The sequence below is a fragment of the Lissotriton vulgaris genome, chromosome 6, assembly GCF_964263255.1.
Source record: "Lissotriton vulgaris chromosome 6, aLisVul1.2, whole genome shotgun sequence".
In the NCBI taxonomy this organism is placed as follows: domain Eukaryota; kingdom Metazoa; phylum Chordata; class Amphibia; order Caudata; family Salamandridae; genus Lissotriton; species Lissotriton vulgaris.
In genome coordinates, this window is record NC_141694.1 from 30339791 (window position 1) to 30363029 (window position 23239).

Consider the following 23239-nt stretch of genomic DNA (forward strand, 5'->3'; position numbering starts at 1 on the left):
CTAGTCATTGGCACAGCGGGTTATTCAAGGACCCTGAAAATGGGCCCTCCAGGTAGGTTGGACTTTATTTCTAGGATAGAGGCTGTGGAGCGCATTGAATCCAGCCAAAGATGGAGCCAAGAAACATGCGTTTGAAGAAAAGCTTAAACCTGGACTTCCCCTACCCGCAGATTCCTCATCTTTTGAAAATCCCAGGTACTAGACAGGATCCAGAAACTTTGACACAGCTTTCCTACACCAGTAGTGGGTGCTGGCTCACCCACAAGACTGGAAGCGAGGTCATAGACACCTGATAGCCAGGGCCCTGGGGTCCTTTATAGCCCTGCTCTGCCATACCTGACTGAGATTTATTGAATTTCTGGAGGGTGCTCAGATCATACTAATGGACATGTCTCTTTGGAGACCAGGCATATGGGGCCCTTGAGTAGGGTTGGGGGCAATGTTCTGTTCTGCCTGCGGAATTGGTGAAATTTTGACCACTTCACGTTGCTCTTTAATGCTGAGTTCTGGCCAAATTCCTGCAGTCGGTGCTTGGTGGAATATTTCTCCAGCGAGGCTCAAGAACATGCAAGTTGGCGCACACAAGCGAGATTTGGCGCACCGTAGCGCGATTTTCTAACATGGGCGATCGTTGGCATTCTCGAGCGGTTGCGGTCAGATGGCCGCCGTTTTAGTAGATTTTCTACTTGAGCGGCAGCAAAATCAACTCCAATGACGGTGCAACACATGGTGTCGTTCACGCTGATTTCCAGCGCTGCTGTGATATGCTAAATTGTAGTGCGAGCTGCAATTTTTCCGCTCATTGGTGGAATTCCATTGAATCTCCCTGAGTTTTTCTATAACTCCACAGAGTGAAACTTCACAAGTTCTGCCCACCCGTACCCTTGAGCATTTAAGTCTGAGAGGGCCCTTGCTCGATCTTTGGGTCTTTAAACTCCTGCAAAAGACTTAAGACTATATTCAGAAATTAATTTCTGAGCTTTTCCAAGGGGTTCCAGTTTTAGCAACGCCAACCCTCCCAGCTCTTTCAAGAACAATAACTGAATCCCTTAGTGTGTGTATCTTTGGATCATAGGAAACTGAAGGCGAGAGTGCCGCGTGTGCATACTTGATCCTATTAGAGCCTCTGATCAGGAACCTGGTCATTCTTTGTGTCGTCTATCAATCTATGACGTTTTTAAAGATTCATGTTTTTATGGGATGCTTATATTGCTTTCCTAAAGAAGGTGTTGGCTATTGTATAAGTACCCACTGAAACTCGTCGATGCTCAAGAAAGGGAGAACTACTTTAAGCATTTAGGGACAATAGTTCTGACGCAAAGCTGAATTGATTTCCTATTTTGTATCTCCCTGTTTACTAATAGGAATTATTTCTTCCTTACTGTTGTCTGTCCCCATATGTGTTTTGGTAAATTCATTTTGATTGTTTTTAATATTGTGTATCGAGGAAAGGTCTGTTTATTACAAACCTTAATGTTTTTAAATGCACTGTTCTGAATAAATTGTCAAGTATATTTTTTATATATTATTTTTACGTTGCCTCTTTGTTTATCACACGTGCGCTTATAAGATCCTGTTTGTGAAAATTTGTGAGTGAATGCCTTAGATTGAAAATGCCCAAGGGAGATCTTATTTACTGACATTTGTCTTTTGGTTATAACTTTGGACCAGTGGGTCATTTAGATCGTAGCAAGGATGTATGTTGTACTCTTCCAATAGTCTCCTCTCCACATCCCACCCCACCAGTCCCTTCACTCAGAGGAATACTTAAGAATATAGCACAAGAATATTGTAGCCCTGTTACAAAAGGGAGCAGTTGAGTTGGTGCCAAAGCAAGAAATATCGCAGAGGTTCAACCCCTTGTACTTCCTAGTACCCAAGAAAGGCTCCTGAATTTCTGTCTTCACAAGGAGAGTTTCAAGATTCTGTCCCTGGCTCTCTCTGGTGCTGGAAGCAGAAGACTGGACGGTGTTCCTTGATTGCAGGATGCGTATTTTCATATAACGGTCCTGCAGTGAAACAGGGGGTACCGGCTTTTCATAGTGGGGTCTACCCACTACCGGTTCATGGTATGTCTGCAAACAGGGAACAGTGAAGACTGGTCAGATTGACCTCTTTGCCATGCAGGACAATGCCTATTGCCCACAGTTCTGAGCACTTAAGTATCCGCTGCATAGAGCCCAAGGGGGAAGGGGGAGCTTTGATTGAAGAACTTTCCACCTCACTACGTGTTTCCCTACAAACCCTCATTCCATTGTTTCTCAGGAAGATTTGCCAGGACCGGGCCCAAGTCCTCTTTGTTGCCCCAGACTAGCCAAGAAGGGTGTGGTACACAGACCTCTTGTGCATCTCCCTTTTGGAGGGGCAGGTTCTGCACCCCAACCTCCAGAGCCTACGTCTTTATGCCTGGAGATTGACGTGGACACCTGAGCTCCTTTCAGCTGCCCCTACAGATGGTTGTTGTGATGATATCTGCTTGACGTCCCTCCACCAAATGTGTCGGTTCGGGAGGTGGAGCATCACTTGGTGTGCAGAACAGGACACGGGTCCCTTGAAGGCTCGCCTGTCAAAGATTCTCCAATTTTTTGCTCTTGCTCGCCAAGTAAGGCTGTGCAGTGGGCACGACAAGGGATGCACAGCAGGCTTGGCGGCTTTCCTGTGCATCCCGGATCAGCAATACTTCTTCAATTGCCAATAATGATGAGGATTCTGAAGGGACTGACAACTATGTGTTCGAGGCATGTGGGCTGCTGAATTCATATCTTAGCATAGAATGTCGCCTAGTGTTGGATCGGGATGTTTGCACTTTGTTGTCCGGGAAGAGTCTTCGAAGTATCACGAGATAGGTGACTCCTCCCCTGGACTACAGTGTGCATGGGCATCTTCTCCATCCTCGGATTGTTTTTTTCCGCCATTGGGTTCAAATGCTATTCCTCAACTCCAACTTCGGAACCAAAACTTTTCAACTTTCTAAGGCCAAAAGGCCTTCTACCTCAACGGTATTGTTCTCGTTCGGTACCCATTGACTCGTAAAGACTTTCCATCTCGAACCGGTCGTCGACGCGGGCCGTTGAGCCTTTTCAACGCCATGTGGCCCTGCTGCCGATGGAAAGGACCCCGTTTAAAAGGTGCCCTCAATGTCACTCCAAATTCCCACATACTGATAAACATACAGTATGCAACAAGGGCCTATCTCCCGAGCACAACGAGGAAAACTGTCCAGTGTGTGCTCAGTTCTGGACAAAGAAAACTATCCGGAACCGAAGGGCCGCTAGACAAGAGATGCAGCGGCAGGCACTGGAACCGGAGAACATTTTCGAAGACGAACATTACCTTCCAGAAGCGGCGGACTCCGACCTAGAAATTGTCACTGTAGAAGACCAGTCGGACTCCGATGACCAGATCACACCGGGGCAAACCGTGAGTACCAAGCCCCCAACCCCGCTTTCATCTGAGGACGATGCTCCGGTCGAAGCATCGCCTAAAGGCCTTAGCCGAGATCGACAAACTCCTTCAGAGACCCCGCCTTCCGGCTCGGCTCCGAAGACCAAACCCAAGCCTTCTGATACCCCGGGAACGAGCTACACTCTTCCCAAAAAGGCTGCCGAACCGAAAAAGGTTGGCAAGCCGAAAAAAATCGTCGATACAAAAAAGGGCGTGGAGACAAAAAGGGTCATCGATCCCAAAAGAATAGTTGACCCGACAAAGGCCGTCGAGCCGAAAAATCGTGTTGACCTCCAAAAAACAGGTCACACTAAAAATCCTGTCGACCCGAAGAAGGCAGTTGAGTCTACCAAAAAAACGGTCGATCCGAAAAAGGTCATCAAACCGAAAACATCAATCGATCCAAATAAGGTTTCCGACCCGAACAAACCGGTCGATCCGAAAAAGGTTGTCGACCCAAAGAAGGTACCAGAACCAAAAAAGGCAGTCAGGCCAACAAAAGACGTCGAACAAAAGGGAATCGCCGACCCGAAAAAGGTCACCGACCCAAAAACAGCAGTCGAGCCGAAAAAAGCTCCACAGCCAAAGGCCCTCGAGCCAAAGACTTACCATAAACAAGTGACTAAGACAAAATCTTCGGCGCCGAAACCACGGACAGTTGAGGAAGAACTCTTCCATCCTGCTCCAGAGAGCGAGGAACAACCTAAACTGTGTATAGACCCTGAAACAGTACGAGTAACAGTTTACCACAGGAAGAAGAGACCATTGGACACTGACACTTCTTCCTCTGGCCCTCCAAAGAAAAATGACTTTGGAACATCACCTTCAAGGCCTTTCACTCCTCCTCCTTTCTATCCTAACATGCTTTTTGTGCCTTACTCTCCTACATCAGGTTATTATGAGACAGAAAACACAGAAGAAGATCCTCAAGACAATTTTGTAGAACCTGAGGACCAAGATATACAGGATAACACATGGGATGACCAGAATGATCCTTATGATACATATGACTCACAACTCATCCCTGACACCTCTACATATCCTACAAAGCCGTCGCCTACTGACAACACCATTGCCTTTAACCAACTGGTGGATAGGGCAGCTAAATATCATAACGTAGACATGCACACTGACCCAATAGAAGAAGACTTCCTATTTGATACTTCTCCAACATCAGAAAAGAATGTACGTACACTTCCTATGTTAAAAGGGGTACTAAAACATGCGCCAGACATATTCAAAAACCCAGCCAGAGCGTGTGTCCTCAATCCCAGAATTGAGAAGAAGTATAAAGCAGCCCCTTCTTATATTAAGTCACAGTTGCCTTTAGACTCACTAGTTGTATCAAACGCTCGAAAGCGAGCTAATTCACAGACAACAGGAGATGCTCCCCCTCCTGACAAGGAGTCAAAGATATTAGAAGCCTCAGGCAAAAGATTGGCATCCCAGGCAGCAAACACTTGGAGAATTGCAAACACACAAGCTCTATTAGCACGCTACGATAGAGCACATTATGACCAACTGGAGGGTTTACTACAACACCTGCCAGAACATTTTAAAACTAAATTTAACTACCTCATACAGGTAGGCAAGTTCATCGCAAATGCTTCCATTAAATGTGCACTTGACGCAGCTGACACAGCAGCCAGGTCCATCAACACTAGCGTGTTACTACGCCGGCATGCGTGGCTACTCATTTCCGGATTTAAGAATGAAGTGCAGTCAACCATTCTCAACCAGCCAGTTAACCAATATTTCCTGTTTGGCCCTGCAGTAGACACCATCTTAGAAAAGATGAAAAAAGATACTGATACTGCTAAGTCTATGGGCGCACTTCAGTTTCAACAATCTAGGAGTTCCTTTCGTGGCTCCTCCTTTCGAGGCTCAGGTAGAGGCAACACATCCCAAACCTCCTCTACATTCAAAAGTAATACCCAGAGCACCTTTAATAAAGGCTCCAACAGAGGAGGTTATAGAGACAATAATAACAAGGGCAGAGAACGTGACGACAACAACACCAGAGCCTCCACCGCCACCAAACAGTGACTTGTTCACACTCCCTCCAGACCACTTAACACCAGGCAGAATAACACAATTCCTACCAGTCTGGAACGCAATTACCACAGACAGGTGGGTGAGACAAATTATCCAGTATGGTTATTGCCTGGAACTCACTTCTACTCCACCCAACATACCACCCAAACACGTCCAATGTCTAAAGAACACATCACCCTGCTACAACAAGAGGTGACATCCATGCTGGAAAAGGGAGCCATAGAGCCAGTCCCTTTTCAACATCAGGGGACAGGAGTATACTCTCTATACTTCCTAGTTCCCAAAAAAGACTGGTCCCTCAGACCAATATTGGACCTCAGACCTCTGAAACAATACATACTCTCAGAGCATTTCCATATGATCACTCTACAACAAGTACTCCAGTTACTCCAACAAGGCGACTTCCTCGCTACATTAGACCTCAAAGATGTATATTTTCCCATACCTATACATCCAGCTCACAGGAAATACCTCAGGTTCACAATAGAAGGTCACCACTATCAATTCAAAGTTCTCCCCTTCGGGGTTACTACAGCACCAAGGGTTTTTACAAAATGCCTAGCAGTAGTAGCAGCACACCTAAGAAGGCAACACATCCATGTGTTCCCCTACCTGGACGATTGGCACATAAAAGCCAACTCATACGCGCAGTGTGCAAACCACACATCCCAGACAATTCAGCTGCTGCACAGTCTGGGTTTTTCCATAAATTACACAAAATCACATCTGCAGCCCTCCCACATACAGCAATATCTGGGAGCAACAATAGATTCCTCAGTGGCAAAGGCATATCCAAATCCAGCCAGGATAGCCAACATGCAGTCTCTAATTCAAAGATTTCACCCACAACACTCCTTGCCAGCTCGAGTGTTCATGCAGCTTATAGGCATGATGGCCTCCTGCATATTTATCATCCCTTGTGCTCGGCTTCAAATGCGTCCATTGCAGGAATGCCTAGCACGGCAGTGGAACCAAGCTCAAGGACAACTGGAAGATCTAGTGTTGGTAGACAGTCGCGCTTACAACTCTCTGCAGTGGTGGAACCCACAAAACCTTTCCAAGTGGCAACTGTTCCAAGAGCCGGTTCCACAGGTAGTATTAACAGCGGACGCATCACTTCAATACACAGTCCAAGGGCTCTGGACAGTCAAGCACAGGACACTGCATATAAACCACTTAGAGTTGCTAGCAATATTTCTAGCAATGAAAGCCTTCAGAAATACTTGTGCAACAAGGCTGTGTTAATCCGGACGGACAACATGACAGCCATGTACTGCATCCAGAAACAGGGAGGGACACACTCTCCGCAGCTGTCTCACCTAGCACAGAGCATATGGAGGTGGGCAATTGCCAAAAACATCTTTCTCATGGCAGAACACCTCCCAAGAATAGACAATCAGATCGCAGATCTACTAAGCAGACACAGCCAACAGATACACAAATGGGAGATTCACCCTCAAGTTCTCCAACCATTCTCCCAAAAGTGGGACATCCAGAAATAGATCTGTTTGCCACAAAAGAAAACTCAAAATGCCAGTCCTTTGCCGCTAGGTTCCCATACCCGTTGTCACAAGGCAATGCGATATGGATGAACTGGTCAGGCAGATTTGCGTATGCTTTTCCACCAACACCACTGATTCCATTGGTAGCACGGAAACTAAGGCAACAGTCACTCACAATTATCCTGGTTGCTCCCACATGGGCAAGACGGCCATGGTACAAGACGCTCCTAGAACTCTCAGTAGTTCCCCACCAAAGACTGCGACTATCGCCACAGCTACTAACTCAGAACCATGGAGAAATCAGACACCCAGATCCCAGTCAGATGAACCTAGAGATCTGGCTCCTGAAGTCTTAGAGTTCGGATATCTTAACTTGCCTCCAGACTGTATGAACATTATCAAGGAAGCAAGACGCCCAACTACTAGAGACGCCCAACTACTAGAGCAAGCTACGCAGCTAAATGGAAAAGATTTGTAATTTACTGCAATAATAACCAAATCAATCCATTAGATGCCTCCATCCAAAACATAATCTGTTACTTGTTACATCTGCAAAGATGCAATCTAGCATACTCTTCCATAAGGCTACACCTGGCTGCTATAGCAGCATATCTCCAGAACAGACAACACCTGTCCCTATTCAGAATACCACCTATCAAAGCTTTTATGGATGGACTTAAAAGAATTATCCCTCCAAAACATCCACCTGCGCCAGTCTGGAACTTAAAAGTAGTACTTACCAGACTTATGGGGCCACCTTTTGAACCACTCCATTCATGTGAATTACAATTCTTAACATGGAAGGTGGCATTTTTAATAGCCATTACCTCCCTCGGGCGAGTGAGTGAGCTACAAGGAATAACCCTTCAAGAACCTTTCATGTAGATACACCACAATAAGGTAGTGCTCTGTACTAACCCCAGAGTTATGCCGAAAGTTATATCCACTTTCCATTTCAATCAGTCAATAGAATTGCCAGTTTTCTTCCAAAACCAGCAGTCAGTGGCTGAAAGAGCCCTACACACTAGATGTAAAAAGGGCTCCGCTATATTACGTTGACAGAACTAAATCATTCAGAAAGACAAAACAACTATGTGTCGCTTTTTCACCACAACATAAGGGTAACCACATTTCAAAAACAGGGATAGCCAGATGGATAGTTAAATGCATTCAGATATGCTATCAAAAGGCTAAGCGCACTCTAACAGTCCCCCCAAAAGCCAACTCAATGAGCAAAATGGGGGAATCCATGGCTTTCCTAGGAAATATTCCACTAGAAGACATATGCAGGGCGGCTACATGGTCTACCATTCACACTTTCACTAAACAATACTGTGTAGACGTGCAAGCAAAGCAGCAACTGCTGTAGGCCAGGCTGTCCTCAAAACTCTTTTTCAAACTGCTGCAGCTGGTACAGGTGACCACCACTAGAGGAGATACTGCTATACAGTCTATGCTAAGATATGAATTCAGCAGCCCACATGCCTCGAACGAAAAATGCTACTTACCAGTATGCATCTGTTCTTGGCATGTAGGGCCCACCCTCCTCCCCAGTGCCTGCCACAGCTGCAGTAATTCTTTTTACATACATTTACATGGTCATCTCTTACTTTGCTATACTCCATCTTTGCCACAATGGCGAAAAACAATCTGAAGATGGAGAGGATGACCATGCGCACTGTAGTCCAGGGGAGGAGCCATCTATCTCGTGATACTTCGAAGACTCTTCCAAGACAACAAGGTGCAAGCATCCGGACCCAACACTAGGCGACGATCTATGCTAAGATATGAATGTCAGCAGCCCTACGTGCCAAGAACAGATGCATGCTGGTAAGTAGCATTTTCCTTCCTCCCGCTCCCTTTGTCAGACTTCAGTGGGACCTCAATTTGGTTTTGAACTTTTTAATGGGCTCTTTCTGTTAGTCCCTTCACATTTATCAGCTGTGTTTACTGACATTTATATCTGTGTTTTTTGTTGCCATTAAGTTATAAGCTCTTCGCGTCCACAAGCCGTTCACATCTTTTCTCCCAAACAAACTTGACCTTAGAACTGAAACAGTGATCCCTTTTCATATGGGTCAGTCTATTACCCTTCCCACTTATTACCCGCCACCCCCTCCCATCATAGAGGAGGAGCACTTGGCTGGACCCTAGGGAGTGGCCAGTTTCTACAAAGACCGCACCAAAGTGTATACGTCTAATAACCAGTTCTTCATAGGATGCATGGGCAGCAAGAAAGATACAGCTGTCGAGAAGAGGAGGTTGTCCCGCTGGATAATTTTATACATCAACATATGCTGCCCTCTTCCAGAAAAGGAAGCAGCAGAGGGAATCTGAGCTCATTCCACCAGAGAAAAGTCTTCCACCTTAAACGTGGACAGGTTGATTCCCATGGTTAAGGTCTGTTGTGTGGCGTCATGGACTTTGTTTCACACCTTCACCAATCAGTGGTGCTTGGACTCAGAGGTGGGAAGGTGTGGCCATTTTTCAATCTCAGTCCTACAAGATTTACTCACCTGACCATTCTTTAGATTCTCCACTTAGGGAGGGAACTGCTCAGGAATCTGTTTGAAATGTGGGGAATCTGCAGGTATAATTATCCATCAGAAGAAAGACTTGCTTATATTCAGTGTACGATCGTTCAGGTGGATACTTTACCTGCAGATTCCTCACTGACTCCGCCCACTTCTGCGTTCTGAAGGATGGTTCATAGATCTTAATAATAAGACTCCAGAATAGATTAATGCACTGCATTGTGGCATCATTTGAAGTCATTCCTCGTCTTTGTCTCTAAAGTCACAGAAAAAAGGGGTCAGGAACTGACATCGGGGCACAGCGGTGGGCTCTACATGGCTCCAGTGACACAACCACAGCCTTGCCTCTGGTGTCAAGATGAGGCCAGAGCCCTCTTCAATTGTGGGAGAGCTAGAGCAGAGGTTTCTCGATCTAGTCTAGCAACTGGAATAGTGTTATAATGCACTTGCTACTCAATGCATCCTTCCTAGTGAGGTTCTCTGCCTTGCTGCTCAGCCTATGGTGAGGTCATTTAAGAATGTTCAGTGTGTTTGGATGGAAAGGAGCATCAGTTGACGTGGAAGGGCTGAGCAGCAAGGAGGCTGCTCCTGGTGGGGCACTTTTATGGATCAGACTAATATCTTGCAACCTGTAACCTATGAAGTAATCTCATGAATAAATCTACTACCTTTTCTACAGGACTTGCCTTTGCATTATTCTTCGTTTTCACAAATAGTGGAAAGCTGAGAAATTTGCAGGTGAAGTATTCAACAAAAGAAAAAGTTATTTACCTTTTGTAATGTTCTTTTTGGTGGATACTCTATATAACTGTAGATTTCAAACCAATCTCGCGCACTTTCCTGTTCTGAAGGATGGTCTTAGGCCTCCGTTATAATGTGGAACTCAGGACCAACTTACACCAACTAGGATTTGGCAGGCTCTCTACAGCCCCTATGGTCTTTGACGACATCTGTCGTGCTTTAGGTAACTGAAAAAGTTACATGTAGAGATTTATAAAACAACCCTCAAAAATATCCTTCTGTTTGTCAACTTCAGTGCATTGTGGGTAGTGAAGTTTCTGCATAAACTGATTAGGTAGTTGGAGATGTGTCACTCCCACCTTCTTTGTCCTTTCAGGCTGGAGGAACTGATGAAGACTTTCCTTGAAGACACAGATCCTGAGTGCACATTGGATGTCGGGGCTGACATGCGCAAGATCCAGCACTGCTTCAAAAACCTAAAGGTACAACTTAGTGTCAGCTCTCTGTGTGCACGTAAAAGTGCTGTATGGGAAGCTTAGTCCTTTCTCTGTTCCAGTTCATAACTGCTTGTAAATATGTCTACTACTTACGGTTTAGATAGGCTAAGGGGGCACATCAGACATTTTGTGTATGAACTCACCCGGCTTTACCGAGTTCATGTATGTATGCGTTTATGGTCATTTATTATTGTGAGCTGGCTTCATTTACATTTACAGATTGAAGTTGTGCTCCAACACTGTGGTGTCTACAGTGTGGTACTACAGCACATGGCACACACGGACAGCCTACGGACACCCTTCCAGTTAGAGGCTCTTCCCACAGTATGGGTGTGGAAATTGTTGGACGGTTGGTCCAATAGGACCTTGTCTCTATTCTTGAGGAACCTTTCTGCTCTTTGCTTGTGTTTGAGGGATATTCATGTTTTGAGGTCCTTAGGCTGGAACCCTCTTCATCCCACCCAGCGATAGTTATTGTTGCTTGTTGTTATTGTGTTTGTGATCAGGGATCTGAATGCTAATATGTGTCTGTACTTATTGAGTAGTTGCTGTTAAGTTGGCCCTCCAGACTGGTGGCCTTCAGAACATCACCAGCTGGACGAGCATAAACTTGATTTAAATACCAGTTTCACATCCACAATTTAATGAGGCATGGTTCCAGGCAATGGAATCTTTATACTACAATGTCTGTGCTTATTTATGTATATTAAAATAACACAACATTTGAGTATGGTTTCCAAAGAGTCGATTGTGAGTTAAAGAGCTTATGTGGTTCTAAAATCAACATGTCACAGAGATAACAGAGGTAGCGTGGGTTCCTGGAGATATCAGCGATACAGCTACTAACAGAAGATAAATAAAGGAGGTGTTGTTGGTTCTTACAGAGGAAGGAGATAATATTGACTCTTGGAGATAAAGGAGGTGTTGTTGGTTCTTGGAGATGAAGGAGATATTATTGACTCTTGGAGATAAAGGAGGTGTTGCTGATCCCTGGAGATGAACGAGGTGTTGATTACTGGACATTAAGGAGATATTTTTGATTCCTGGAGATAACAGAGATTTGAGTGATCCCTTGAGATGAAGTAGATAATATTGACTCCCGGGGATAAAGGAGGTCTGGCTGATCCCTTGAGATATCAGAGGTATGGCTGATTCCTGAACATTAAGGAGATAATATTAATTCATGAAATTAAAGGAGGTATGGCGGATCCCTGGAGGTTAGAGGTCTGGCGGATCCCTGGAGGTTAGAGGTCTGGCTGATTCCTGGAGTAAAAGGAGGTCTGGCTGATCGCCAGAGGTTAGAGGTCTGGCTGATCCCTGGAGGTTAGAGGTCTGGCTGATTCCTGGAGTAAAAGGAGGTCTGGCGGATCCCTGGAGGTTAGAGGTCTGGCGGATCCCTAGAGGTTAGAGGTCTGGCGGATCCCTGGAGGTTAGAGGTCTGGCTGATTCCTGGAGTTAAAGGAGGTCTGGCTGATCCCTGGAGGTTAGAGGTCTGGCGGATCCCTGGAGGTTAGAGGTCTGGCTGATTCCTGGAGTGAAAGGAGGTCTGGCTGATCGCCAGAGGTTAGACGTATGGCTGATCCCTGGAGGTTAGAGGTCTGGCCGATTCCTAGAGTAAAAGGAGGTCTGGCTGTTCGCCAGAGGTTAGAGGTCTGGCTGATTTCTGGAGTAAAAGGAGGTCTGGCTGATCCCTGGGGGTTAGTGGTCTGGCTGACCGCCAGAGGTTGGAGGTCTGGCTGATCCCTGGAGTTAAAGGAGGTCTGGCTGATCCCTGGAGGTTAGAGGTCTGGCTGATCGCCAGAGGTTGGAGGTCTGGCTGATTCCTGGAGTTAAAGGAGGTCTGGCTGATCGCCAGAGGTTAGAGGTATGGCTGATCCCTGGAGGTTAGAGGTCTGGAGGATCCCTGGAGGTTAGAGGTCTGGCGGATCCCTGGAGGTTAGAGGTCTGGCTGATTCCTGGAGTGAAAGGAGGTCTGGCTGATCGCCAGAGGTTAGACATATGGCTGATCCCTGGAGGTTAGAGGTCTGGCCGATTCCTGGAGTAAAAGGAGGTCTGGCTGTTCGCCAGAGGTTAGAGGTCTAGCTGATTTCTGGAGTAAAAGGAGGTCTGGCTGATCCCTGGAGGTTAGAGGTCTGGCTGATCGCCAGAGGTTGAAGGTCTGGCTGATCCCTGGAGTTAAAGGAGGTCTGGCTGATCCCTGGAGGTTAGAGGTCTGGCTGATCGCCAGAGGTTGGAGGTCTGGCTGATTCCTGGAGTTAAAGGAGGTCTGGCTGATCGCCAGAGGTTAGAGGTATGGCTGATCCCTGGAGGTTAGAGGTCTGGCTGATTCCTGGAGTAAAAGGAGGTCTGGCTGATCGCCAGAGGTTAGAGGTCTGGCTGATTCCTGGAGGTTAGAGGTCTGGCTGATTCCTGGAGTTAAAGGAGGTCTGGCTGATTGCCAGAGGTTGGAGGTCTGGCTGATTCCTGGAGTTAAAGGAGGTCTGGCTGATCGCCAGAGGTTAGAGTTATGGCTGATCCCTGGAGGTTAGAGGTCTGGCTGATTCCTGGAGTACAAGGAGGTCTGGCTGATCGCCAAAGGTTAGAGGTATGGCTGATCCCTGGAGGTTAGAGGTCTGGCTGATTCCTGGAGGTTAGAGGTCTGGCTGATTCTTGGAGTAAAAGGAGGTCTGGCTGATCCCTGGAGGTTAGAGGTCTGGCTGATTGCCAGAGGTTGGAGGTCTGGCTGATTCCTGGAGTTAAAGGAGGTCTGGCTGATCCCTGGAGGTTAGAGGTCTGGCGGATCCCTGCAGGTTAGAGGTCTGGCTGATCGCCAGAGGTTGGAGGTCTGGCTGATTCCTGGAGTTAAAGGAGGTCTGGCTGATCCCTGGAGGTTAGAGTTCAGGCTGATCGCCAGAGGTTGGAGGTCTGGCTGATTCCTGGAGTTAAAGGAGGTCTGGCTGATCGCCAGAGGTTGGAGGTCTGGCTGATTCCTGGAGTTAAAGGAGGTCTAGCTGATCGCCAGAGGTTGGAGGTCTGGCTGATTCCTGGAGTTAAAGGAGGTCTGGCTGATCGCCAGTGGTTAGAGGTATGGCTGATCCCTGGAGGTTAGAGGTCTGGCTGATTCTTGGAGTAAAAGGAGGTCTGGCTGATCGCCAAAGGTTAGAGGTATGGCTGATCCCTGGAGGTTAGAGGTCTGGCTGATTCCTGGAGTAAAAGGAGGTCTGGCTGATCCCTGGAGGTTAGAGGTCTGGCTGATTGCCTGAGGTTGGAGGTCTGGCTGATTCCTGGAGTTAAAGGTGGTCTGGCTGATCGCCAGAGGTTAGAGGTATGGCTGATCCCTGGACGTTAGAGGTCTGGCTGTTTGCCAGAGGTTGGAGGTCTGGCTGATTCCTGGAGTTAAAGGAGGTCTGGCTGATCCCTGGAGGCTAGAGGTATGGCTGATCCCTGGAGGTTAGAGGTCTGGCCGATTCCTGGAGTAAAAGGAGGTCTGGCTGATCGCCAGAGGTTAGAGGTCTGGCTGATCGCCAGAGGTTAGAGGTCTGGCTGATTCCTGGAGGTTAGAGGTCTGGCTGATTCCTGGAGGTTGAGGTCTGGCTGATTCCTGGAGTTAAAGGAGGTCTGGCTGATCCATGGAGGTTAGAGGTCTGGCTGATCGCCAGAGGTTGGAGGTCTGGCTGATTCCTGGAGTAAAAGGAGGTCTGGCTGATCGCCAGAGGTTCGAGGTCTGGCTGATTCCTGGAGTTAAAGGAGGTCTGGCTGATCGCCAGAGGTTGGAGGTCTGGCTGATTCCTGGAGTTAAAGGAGGTCTGGCTGATCGCCAGAGGTTAGAGGTATGGCTGATCCCTGGAGGTTAGAGGTCTGGCTGATTCCTGGAGGAAAAGGAGGTCTGGCTGATCGCCAAAGGTTAGAGGTATGGCTGATCCCTGGAGGTTAGAGGTCTGGCTGATTCCTGGAGTAAAAGGAGGTCTGTCTGATCCCTGGAGGTTAGAGGTCTGGCTGATTGCCAGAGGTTGGAGGTCTGGCTGATTCCTGGAGGTAAAGGAGGTCTGGCTGATCCCTGGAGGTTAGAGGTCTGGCGGATCCCTGCAGGTTAGAGGTCTGGCTGATTCCTGGAGTTAAAGGAGGTCTGGCTGATCGCCAGAGGTTAGAGGTATGGCTGATCCCTGAAGGTTAGAGGTCTGGCTGATTCCTGGAGAAAAAGGAGGTCTGGCTGATCGCCAGAGGTTAGAGGTCTGGCTGATCCCTGGAGGTTAGAGGTCTGGCTGATTCCTGGAGTAAAAGGAGGTCTGGCTGATCCCTGGAGGTTAGAGGTCTGGCTGATCGCCAGAGGTTGGAGGTCTGGCTGATTCCTGGAGGTAAAGGAGGTCTGGCTGATCCCTGGAGGTTAGAGGTCTGGCGGATCCCTGGAGGTTAGAGGTCTGGCTGATTCCTGGAGTGAAAGGAGGTCTGGCTGATCGCCAGAGGTTAGACCTATGGCTGATCCCTGGAGGTTAGAGGTCTGGCCGATTCCTGGAGTAAAAGGAGGTCTGGCTGTTCGCCAGAGGTTAGAGGTCTGTCTGATTTCTGGAGTAAAAGGAGGTCTGGCTGATCCCTGGAGGTTAGAGGTCTGGCTGATCGCCAGAGGTTGGAGGTCTGGCTGATTCCTGGAGTTAAAGGAGGTCTGGCTGATCCCTGGAGGTTAGAGGTCTGGCGAATCCCTGGAGGTTAGAGGTCTGTCTGATTCCTGAAGTTAAAGGAGGTCTGGCTGATCGCCAGAGGTTAAAGGTATGGCTGATCCCTGGAGGTTAGAGGTCTGGCTGATTGCTGGAGTAAAAGGAGGTCTGGCTGATCGCCAGAGGTTAGAGGTCTGGCTGATCCCTGGAGGTTAGAGGTCTGGCTGATTCCTGGAGTAAAAGGAGGTCTGGCTGATCCCTGGAGGTTAGAGGTCTGGCTGATCCTTGGAAGTTAGAGGTCTGGCTGATTCCTGGAGTTAAAGGAGGTCTGGCTGATCCCTGGAGGTTAGAGGTCTGGCTGATTCCTGGAGTTAAAGGAGGTCTGGCTGATCCCTTGAGATATCAGAGGTATGGCTGATTCCTGAACATTAAGGGGATAGTATTAATTCATGGAATTAAAGGAGGTATGGCGGATCCCTGGAGGTTAGAGGTCTGGCGGATCCCTGGAGTATAAGGAGGTCTGGCTGATCCCTGGAGGTTAGAGATCTGGCTGATCCCTGAAGGTTGGAGGTCTGTCTGATTCCTGGAGTTAAAGGAGGTCTGGCTGATTCCTGGAGTAAAAGGAGGTCTGGCTGATCGCCAGAGGTTAGAGGTCTGCCTGATCCCTGGAGGTTAGAGGTCTGGCTGATTCCTGGAGTTAAAGGAGGTCTGGCTGATCGCCAAAGGTTAGAGGTATGGCTGATCCCTTGAGGTTAGAGGTCTTGCTGATTCCTGGAGGTTAGAGGTCTGGCTGATTCCTGGAGTAAAAGGAGGTCTGGCTGATCCCTGGACGTTAGAGGTCTGGCTGATTGCCAGAGGTTGGAGGTCTGGCTGATTGCTGGAGTAAAAGGAGGTCTGGCTGATCGCCAGAGGTTAGAGGTCTGGCTGATCCCTGGAGGTTAGAGGTCTGGCTGATTCCTGGAGTAAAAGGAGGTCTGGCTGATAGGTTAGAGGTCTGGCGGATCCCTGCAGGTTAGAGGTCTGGCTGATCGCCAGAGGTTGGAGGTCTGGCTGATTCCTGGAGTTAAAGGAGGTCTGGCTGATCCCTGGAGGTTAGAGGTCTGGCTGATCGCCAGAGGTTGGAGGTCTGGCTGATTCCTGGAGTTAAAGGAGGTCTGGCTGATCGCCAGAGGTTCGAGGTCTGGCTGATTCCTGGAGTTAAAGGAGGTCTAGCTGATCGCCAGAGGTTGGAGGTCTGGCTGATTCCTGGAGTTAAAGGAGGTCTGGCTGATCGCCACAGGTTAGAGGTATGGCTGATCCCTGGAGATTAGAGGTCTGGCTGATTCCTGGAGTAAAAGGAGGTCTGGCTGATCGCCAAAGGTTAGAGGTATGGCTGATCCCTGGAGGTTAGAGGTTTGGCTGATTCCTGGAGTAAAAGGAGGTCTGGCTGATCCCTGGAGGTTAGAGGTCTGGCTGATTGCCAGAGGTTGGAGGTCTGGCTGATTCCTGGAGTTAAAGGAGGTCTGGCTGATCGCCAGAGGTTAGAGGTATGGCTGATCCCTGGAGGTTAGAGGTCTGGCTGATCACCAGAGGTTGGAGGTCTGGCTGATTCCTGGAGTTAAAGGAGGTCTGGCTGATCGCCAGAGGTTAGAGGTATGGCTGATCCCTAGAGGTTAGAGGTCTGGCCGATTCCTGGAGTAAAAGGAGGTCTGGCTGATCCCTGGAGGTTAGAGGTCTGGCTGATCGCCAGAGGTTGGAGGTCTGGCTGATTCCTGGAGTTAAAGGAGGTCTGGCTGATCGCCAGAGGTTAGAGGTATGGCTGATCCCTAGAGGTTAGAGGTCTGGCCGATTCCTGGAGTAAAAGGAGGTCTGGCTGATCGCCAGAGGTTAGAGGTCTGGCTGATTCCTGGAGGTTAGAGGTCTGGCTGATTCCTGGAGGTTAGAGGTCTGGCTGATTCCTGGAGTTAAAGGAGGTCTGGCTGATCCATGGAGGTTAGAGGTCTGGCTGATTGCCAGAGGTTGGAGGTCTGGCTGATTCCAGGAGTAAAAGGAGGTCTGGCTGATCGCCAGAGATTCGAGGTCTGGCTGATTCCTGGAGTTAAAGGAGGTCTGGCTGATCGCCAGAGGTTGGAGGTCTGGCTGATTCCTGGAGTTAAAGGAGGTCTGGCTGATCGCCAGAGGTTAGAGGTATGGCTGATCCCTGGAGGTTAGAGGTCTTGATGATTCCTGGAGTAAAAGGAGGTCTGGCTGATCGCCAAAGGTTAGAGGTATGGCTGATCCCTGGAGGTTAGAGGTCTGGCTGATTCCTGGAGTAAAAGGAGGTCTGGCTGATACCTGGAGGTTAGAGGTCTGGCTGATTGCCAGAGGCTGGAGGTCTGGCTGATTCCTGGAGTTAAAGGAGGTCTGGCTGATCCCTGGAGGTTAGAGGTCTGGCGGATCCCTGCAGGTTAGAGGTCTGGCTGATTCCTGGAGTTAAAGGAGGTCTGGCTGATCGCCAGAGGTTAGAGGTATGGCTGATCCCTGAAGGTTAGAGGTCTGGCTGATTCCTGGAGTTAAAGGAGGTCTGGCTGATCACCAGAGGTTAGAGGTCTGGCTGATCCCTGGAGGTTAGAGGTCTGGCTGATTCCTGGAGTAAAAGGAGGTCTGGCGGATCCCTGGAGGTTAGAGGTCTGGCGGATCCCTGGAGGTTAGAGGTCTGGCTGATTCCTGGAGTTAAAGGAGGTCTGGCTGATCCCTGGAGGTTAGAGGTCTGGCGGATCCCTGGAGGTTAGAGGTCTGGCTGATTCCTGGAGTGAAAGAAGGTCTGGCTGATCGATAGAGGTTAGACGTATGGCTGATCCCTGGAGGTTAGAGGTCTGGCCGATTCCTGGAGTAAAAGGAGGTCTGGCTGTTCGCCAGAGGTTAGAGGTCTGGCTGATTTCTGGAGTAAAAGGAGGTCTGGCTGATCCCTGGAGGTTAGAGGTCTGGCTGACTGCCAGAGGTTGGAGGTCTGGCTGATCCCTGGAGTTAAAGGAGGTCTGGCTGATCCCTGGAGGTTAGAGGTCTGGCTGATCGCCAGAGGTTGGAGGTCTGGCTGATTCCTGGAGTTAAAGGAGGTCTGGCTGATCGCCAGAGGTTAGAGGTATGGCTGATCCCTGGAGGTTAGAGGTCTGGAGGATCCCTGGAGGTTAGAGGCCTGGCGGATCCCTGGAGGTTAGAGGTCTGGCTGATTCCTGGAGTGAAAGGAGGTCTGGCTGATCGCCAGAGGTTAGAGGTATGGCTGATCCCTGGAGGTTAGAGGTCTGGCTGATTCCTGGAGTAAAAGGAGGTCTGGCTGATCGCCAGAGGTTAGAGGTCTGGCTGATTCCTGGAGGTTAGAGGTCTGGCTGATTCCTGGAGTTAAAGGAGGTCTGGCTGATCCATGGAGCTTAGAGGTCTGGCTGATCGCCAGAGGTTGGAGGTCTGGCTGATACCTGGAGGTTAGAGGTCTGGCTGATTCCTGGAGTACAAGGAGGTCTTGCTGATCGCCAAAGGTTAGAGGTATGGCTGATCCCTGGAGGTTAGAGGTCTGGCTGATTCCTGGAGGTTAGAGGTCTGGCTGATTCCTGGAGTAAAAGGAGGTCTGGCTGATCCCTGGAGGTTAGAGGTCTGGCTGATTGCCAGAGGTTGGAGGTCTGGCTGATTCCTGGAGTTAAAGGAGGTCTGGCTGATCCCTGGAGGTTAGAGGTCTGGCGGATCCCTGCAGGTTAGAGGTCTGGCTGATCGCCAGAGGTTGGAGGTCTGGCTGATTCCTGGAGTTAAAGGAGGTCTGGCTGATCCCTGGAGGTTAGAGTTCAGGCTGATCGCCAGAGGTTGGAGGTCTGGCTGATTCCTGGAGTTAAAGGAGGTCTGGCTGATCGCCAGAGGTTCGAGGTCTGGCTGATTCCTGGAGTTAAAGGAGGTCTAGCTGATCGCCAGAGGTTGGAGGTCTGGCTGATTCCTGGAGTCAAAGGAGGTCTGGCTGATCGCCAGAGGTTAGAGGTATGGCTGATCCCTGGAGGTTAGAGGTCTGGCTGATTCCTGGAGTAAAAGGAGGTCTGGCTGATCGCCAAAGGTTAGAGGTATGGCTGATCCCTGGAGGTTAGAGGTCTGGCTGATTCCTGGAGTAAAAGGAGGTCTGGCTGATCCCTGGAGGTTAGAGGTCTGGCTGATTGCCAGAGGTTGGAGGTCTGGCTGATTCCTGGAGTTAAAGGAGGTCTGGCTGATCGCCAGAGGTTAGAGGTATGGCTGATCCCTGGAGGTTAGAGGTCTGGCTGATCGCCAGAGGTTGGAGGTATGGCTGATCCCTGGAGGTTAGAGGTCTGGCTGATTCCTGGAGTAAAAGGAGGTCTGGCTGATCCCTGGAGGTTAGAGGTCTGGCTGATTGCCAGAGGTTGGAGGTCTGGCTGATTCCTGGAGTTAAAGGAGGTCTGGCTGATCGCCAGAGGTTAGAGGTATGGCTGATCCCTGGAGGTTAGAGGTCTGGCTGATCGCCAGAGGTTGGAGGTCTGGCTGATTCCTGGAGTTAAAGGAGGTCTGGCTGATCGCCAGAGGTTAGAGGTATGGCTGATCCCTGGAGGTTAGCGGTCTGGCCGATTCCTGGAGTAAAAGGAGGTCTGGCTGATCGCCAGAGGTTAGAGGTCCGGCTGATCGCCAGAGGTTAGAGGTCTGGCTGATTCCTGGAGGTTAGAGGTCTGGCTGATTCCTGGAGGTTAGAGGTCTGGCTGATTCCTGGAGTTAAAGGAGGTCTGGCTGATCCATGGAGGTTAGAGGTCTGGCTGATCGCCAGAGGTTAGAGGTCTGGCTGATTCCTGGAGTAAAAGGATGTCTGGCTGATCGCCAGAGGTTCGAGGTCTGGCTGATTCCTGGAGTTAAAGGAGGTCTGGCTGATCGCCAGAGGTTAGAGGTCTGGCTGATTTCTGGAGTAAAAGGAGGTCTGGCTGATCCCTGGAGGTTAGAGGTCTGGCTGATCGCCAGAGGTTGGAGGTCTGGCTGATTCCTGGAGTTAAAGGAGGTCTGGCTGATCCCTGGAGGTTAGAGGTCTGGCGAATCCCTGGAGGTTAGAGGTCTGGCCGATTCCTGGAGTAAAAGGAGGTCTGGCTGTTCGCCAGAGGTTAGAGGTCTGGCTGATCTCCAGATGTTGGAGGTCTGGCTGATTCCTGGAGTGAAAGGAGGTCTGGCTGATCGCCAGAGGTTAGACGTATGGCTGATCCCTGGCGGTTAGAGGTCTGGCCGATTCCTGGAGTAAAAGGAGGTCTGGCTGATCCCTGGAGGTTAGAGGTCTGGCTGATCTCCAGAGGTTGGAGGTCTGGCTGATTCCTGGAGTTAAAGGAGGTCTGGCTGATCCCTGGAGGTTAGAGGTCTGGCTGATCCCTGGAGGTTAGAGGTCTGGCTGATTCCTGGAGTAAAAGGAGGTCTGGCGGATCCCTGGAGGTTAGAGGTCTGGCGGATCCCTGGAGGTTAGAGGTCTGGCGGATCCCTGGAGGTTAGAGGTCTGGCTGATTCCTGGAGTTAAAGGAGGTCTGGCTGATCCCTGGAGGTTAGAGGTCTGGCGGATCCCTGGAGGTTAGAGGTCTGGCTGATTCCTGGAGTGAAAGAAGGTCTGGCTGATCGCCAGAGGTTAGACGTATGGCTGATCCCTGGAGGTTAGAGGTCTGGCCGATTCCTGGAGTAAAAGGAGGTCTGGCTGTTCGCCAGAGGTTAGAGGTCTGGCTGATTTCTGGAGTAAAAGGAGGTCTGGCTGATCCCTGGAGGTTAGAGGTCTGGCTGACCGCCAGAGGTTGGAGGTCTGGCTGATCCCTGGAGTTAAAGGAGGTCTGGCTGATCCCTGGAGGTTAGAGGTCTGGCTGATCGCCAGAGGTTGGAGGTCTGGCTGATTCCTGGAGTTAAAGGAGGTCTGGCTGATCGCCAGAGGTTAGAGGTATGGCTGATCCCTGGAGGTTAGAGGTCTGGAGGATCCTGGAGGTTAGAGGCCTGGCGGATCCCTGGAGGTTAGAGGTCTGGCTGATTCCTGGAGTGAAAGGAGGTCTGGCTGATCGCCAGAGGTTAGACGTATGGCTGATCCCTGGAGGTTAGAGGTCTGGCCGATTCCTGGAGTAAAAGGAGGTCTGGCTGTTCGCCAGAGGTTAGAGGTCTGGCTGATTTCTGGAGTAAAAGGAGGTCTGGCTGATCCCTGGAGGTTAGAGGTCTGGCTGATCGCCAGAGGTTGGAGGTCTGGCTGATCCCTGGAGGTTAGAGGTCTGGCTGATCGCCAGAGGTTGGAGGTCTGGCTGATTCCTGGAGTTAAAGGAGGTCTGGCTGATCGCCAGAGGTTAGAGGTATGGCTGATCCCTGGAGGTTAGAGGTCTGGCTGATTCCTGGAGTAAAAGGAGGTCTGGCTGATCGCCAGAGGTTAGAGGTCTGGCTGATTCCTGGAGGTTGAAGTCTGGCTGATTCCTGGAGTTAAAGGAGGTCTGGCTGATCCATGGAGCTTAGAGGTCTGGCTGATCGCCAGAGGTTGGAGGTCTGGCTTATTCCTGGAGTTAAAGGAGGTCTGGCTGATCGCCAGAGGTTAGAGGTCTGGCTGATCCCTGGAGGTTAGAGGTCTGGCGGATCCCTGCAGGTTAGAGGTCTGGCTGATCGCCAGAGGTTGGAGGTCTGGCTGATTCTTGGAGTCAAAGGAGGTCTGGCTGATCCCTGGAGGTTAGAGTTCAGGCTGATCGCCAGAGGTTGGAGGTCTGGCTGATTCCTGGAGTTAAAGGAGGTCTGGCTGATCGCCAGAGGTTCGAGGTCTGGCTGATTCCTGGAGTTAAAGGAGGTCTAGCTGATCGCCAGAGGTTGGAGGTCTGGCTGATTCCTGGAGTTAAAGGAGGTCTGGCTGATCGCCAGAGGTTAGAGGTATGGCTGATCCCTGGAGGTTAGAGGTCTGGCTGATTCCTGGAGTAAAAGGAGGTCTGGCTGATCGACAAAGGTTAGAGGTATGGCTGATCCCTGGAGGTTAGAGGTCTGGCTGATTCCTGGAGTAAAAGGAGGTCTGGCTGATCCCTGGAGGTTAGAGGTCTGGCTGATCCCTGGAGGTTAGAGGTCTGGCTGATTGCCAGAGGTTGGAGGTCTGGCTGATTCCTGGAGTTAAAGGAGGTCTGGCTGATCGCCAGAGGTTAGAGGTATGGCTGATCCCTGGAGGTTAGAGGTCTGGCTGATCGCCAGAGGTTGGAGGTCTGGCTCATTCCTGGAGTTAAAGGAGGTCTGGCTGATCCCTGGAGGTTAGAGGTCTGGCTGATCGCCAGAGGTTGGAGGTCTGGCTGATTCCTGGAGTTAAAAGAGGTCTGGCTGATCGCCAGAGGTTAGAGGTATGGCTGATCCCTGGAGGTTAGAGGTCTGGCCGATTCCTGGAGTAAAAGGAGGTCTGGCTGATCGCCAGAGGTTAGAGGTCTGGCTGATTCCTGGAGGTTAGAGGTCTGGCTGATTCCTGGAGGTTAGAGGTCTGGCTGATTCCTGGAGTTAAAGGAGGTCTGGCTGATCCATGGAGGTTAGAGGTCTGGCTGATCGCCAGAGGTTGGAGGTCTGGCTGATTCCTGGAGTAAAAGGAGGTCTGGCTGATCGCCAGAGGTTCGAGGTCTGGCTGATTCCTGGAGTTAAAGGAGGTCTGGCTGATTGCCAGAGGTTGGAGGTCTGGCTGATTCCTGGAGTTAAAGGAGGTCTGGCTGATCGCCAGAGGTTAGAGGTATGGCTGATCCCTGGAGGTTAGAGGTCTGGCTGATCGCCAGAGGTTGGAGGTCTGGCTGATTCCTGGAGTTAAAGGAGGTCTGGCTGATCCCTGGAAGTTAGAGGTCTGGCTGATCGCCAGAGGTTGGAGGTCTAGCTAATTCCTGGAGTTAAAG

At 49.8% G+C, this 23239-nt stretch overlaps 1 protein-coding gene across 1 annotated transcript in view; it reads left to right on the plus strand.

The window, feature by feature from the left end:
* Positions 1 to 23239, plus strand: part of KIF6 (kinesin family member 6) — a 1537786-nt gene that overhangs the window by 643770 nt on the left and 870777 nt on the right. The window contains exon 11 of the mRNA XM_086925888.1: positions 10653 to 10758. Within this exon, the coding sequence (XP_086782014.1) occupies positions 10653 to 10758 (106 nt within the window). The remainder of the gene's footprint in view (positions 1 to 10652; positions 10759 to 23239) is intronic.